Source organism: Pteropus vampyrus, unplaced genomic scaffold (assembly GCF_000151845.1).
Source record: "Pteropus vampyrus isolate Shadow unplaced genomic scaffold, Pvam_2.0 Scaffold79, whole genome shotgun sequence".
Taxonomy (NCBI): domain Eukaryota; kingdom Metazoa; phylum Chordata; class Mammalia; order Chiroptera; family Pteropodidae; genus Pteropus; species Pteropus vampyrus.
This window is the reverse complement of record NW_011888860.1, coordinates 2,844,288-2,845,682: the sequence shown is the minus strand read 5'-3', so window position 1 is coordinate 2,845,682 and position 1,395 is coordinate 2,844,288. Positions and strand designations below refer to the sequence as shown.

Below are 1,395 nucleotides of genomic sequence, written 5' to 3'. Positions count from 1 at the left end.
GTCAAAGTTCACTTGGGGCCACAGACCCTGTAAGAGGTGTCTGCAGCTGCCAGCTGCTATGGACTCTGTCCCACTGAGCCGCTCCAGACTGGACAGCCTCACGTCCTCGCCCCATTGCACCTTCTGCCATTGCAGGGTGATTTCTTAGTTCTCTCCTTAATTGTATGACTTGTTCATCTAGATCCCAGGCAATTTTTCTTGCTGTTTGCTTCTTGTTTCTGTCACAACTTTGATTTGGTCACCAGAGGGATGAACAGAGCCTCTATCATCTACGCCATTCTTTTCTGCCTTGAAGTTTTAACTATTTGAGCAATATTTAGTTGCTGTTGTTTTAGCTCACATTAAGCACTTACATTGTGTCAGAAGCACTTTACATAGATAATCTTAGTTAATCCTTATAATAGGTCCCATATCTAGGAAATGCTGGAATTTGGTAAACCAAAATCACCTCATTCCAAAGCCATGCTCTAACTATTATACAGTTCTGCCCTTACTGTGAAATATAATATCCTATATTGAATATTTTTCAGGAAATCAACTGAGATGGTTTAGGGATGGTAAATGACAGTGGTTACATTCGTAGCTCAGCATTTAAAAGAAAATTTCACTCAATTTCTTATTATCAGTTGTAGTCAATGATTTATTTATTTTTCAAAGGATCTCGACATGCACTATGAACCCACAGACACTGCTGCTATGGCTCGAACATCTAATCTGAATGAAGAACTTGGCCAGGTAAATGAAATTTCTTGTTGAGGCATTAAAGTGGAAGCCGGATTTGTTATAATTTCTGCCATATGAGGCAACTTTGTATGAATTGACAGCTCCTAATTTTTATTTGCATTATTAGCATAAGTACATTAGTATATAACTATCAATTTTTATTTTTAGTGATTGAAGTTTTAACATTATTAAAAGCTTATTTTGCTCTCAGATAATTATTGCACTGAGGGATGTCTTTCAGTATATAATCTGACCAGTAGTGAAGTATTCGCTCTTTTTGAGTTAAAAACTCACGGTATTAAAATTGTTGATAGCTTTTGACCAGAAAGGGAATGTTAAATTGATCAATGGAGTTATGTAGTCAAAATACAGCAGTAGTCAAACAGGAATTTTAGATTTATAATTCATACAATATTCACATACATGCGTATATTTATAATCTATTTATACATACTAGCCGAGGAAGGATTCTTTTTTGTACCAGTGCCATTTTCTCTTATTCTTCAAATAACATTTAGACCAGAATTATCCTTTTTCTTACCAGTTCAGATGTTGTATGAAGTTAATCACAGAAGCTACTGCCAATTTTATAATTGTTTGTTATGTGGAGAAATGCCAATAGATGTTTTAGTGCTCCATAAATGTTAAGTAGCAGTAATGGCACTTTCTAGT

The 1,395-nt window shown here is 35.3% G+C and overlaps 1 protein-coding gene across 1 annotated transcript in view; it reads left to right on the top strand.

Annotated features, from left to right (window-relative positions):
* The window catches only part of ATP8A1 (ATPase phospholipid transporting 8A1), a 234,393-nt gene that overhangs the window by 77,514 nt on the left and 155,484 nt on the right, over positions 1-1,395 (top strand). The window contains exon 14 of the mRNA XM_023532240.1: positions 658-735. Within this exon, the coding sequence (XP_023388008.1) occupies positions 658-735 (78 nt within the window). The remainder of the gene's footprint in view (positions 1-657; positions 736-1,395) is intronic.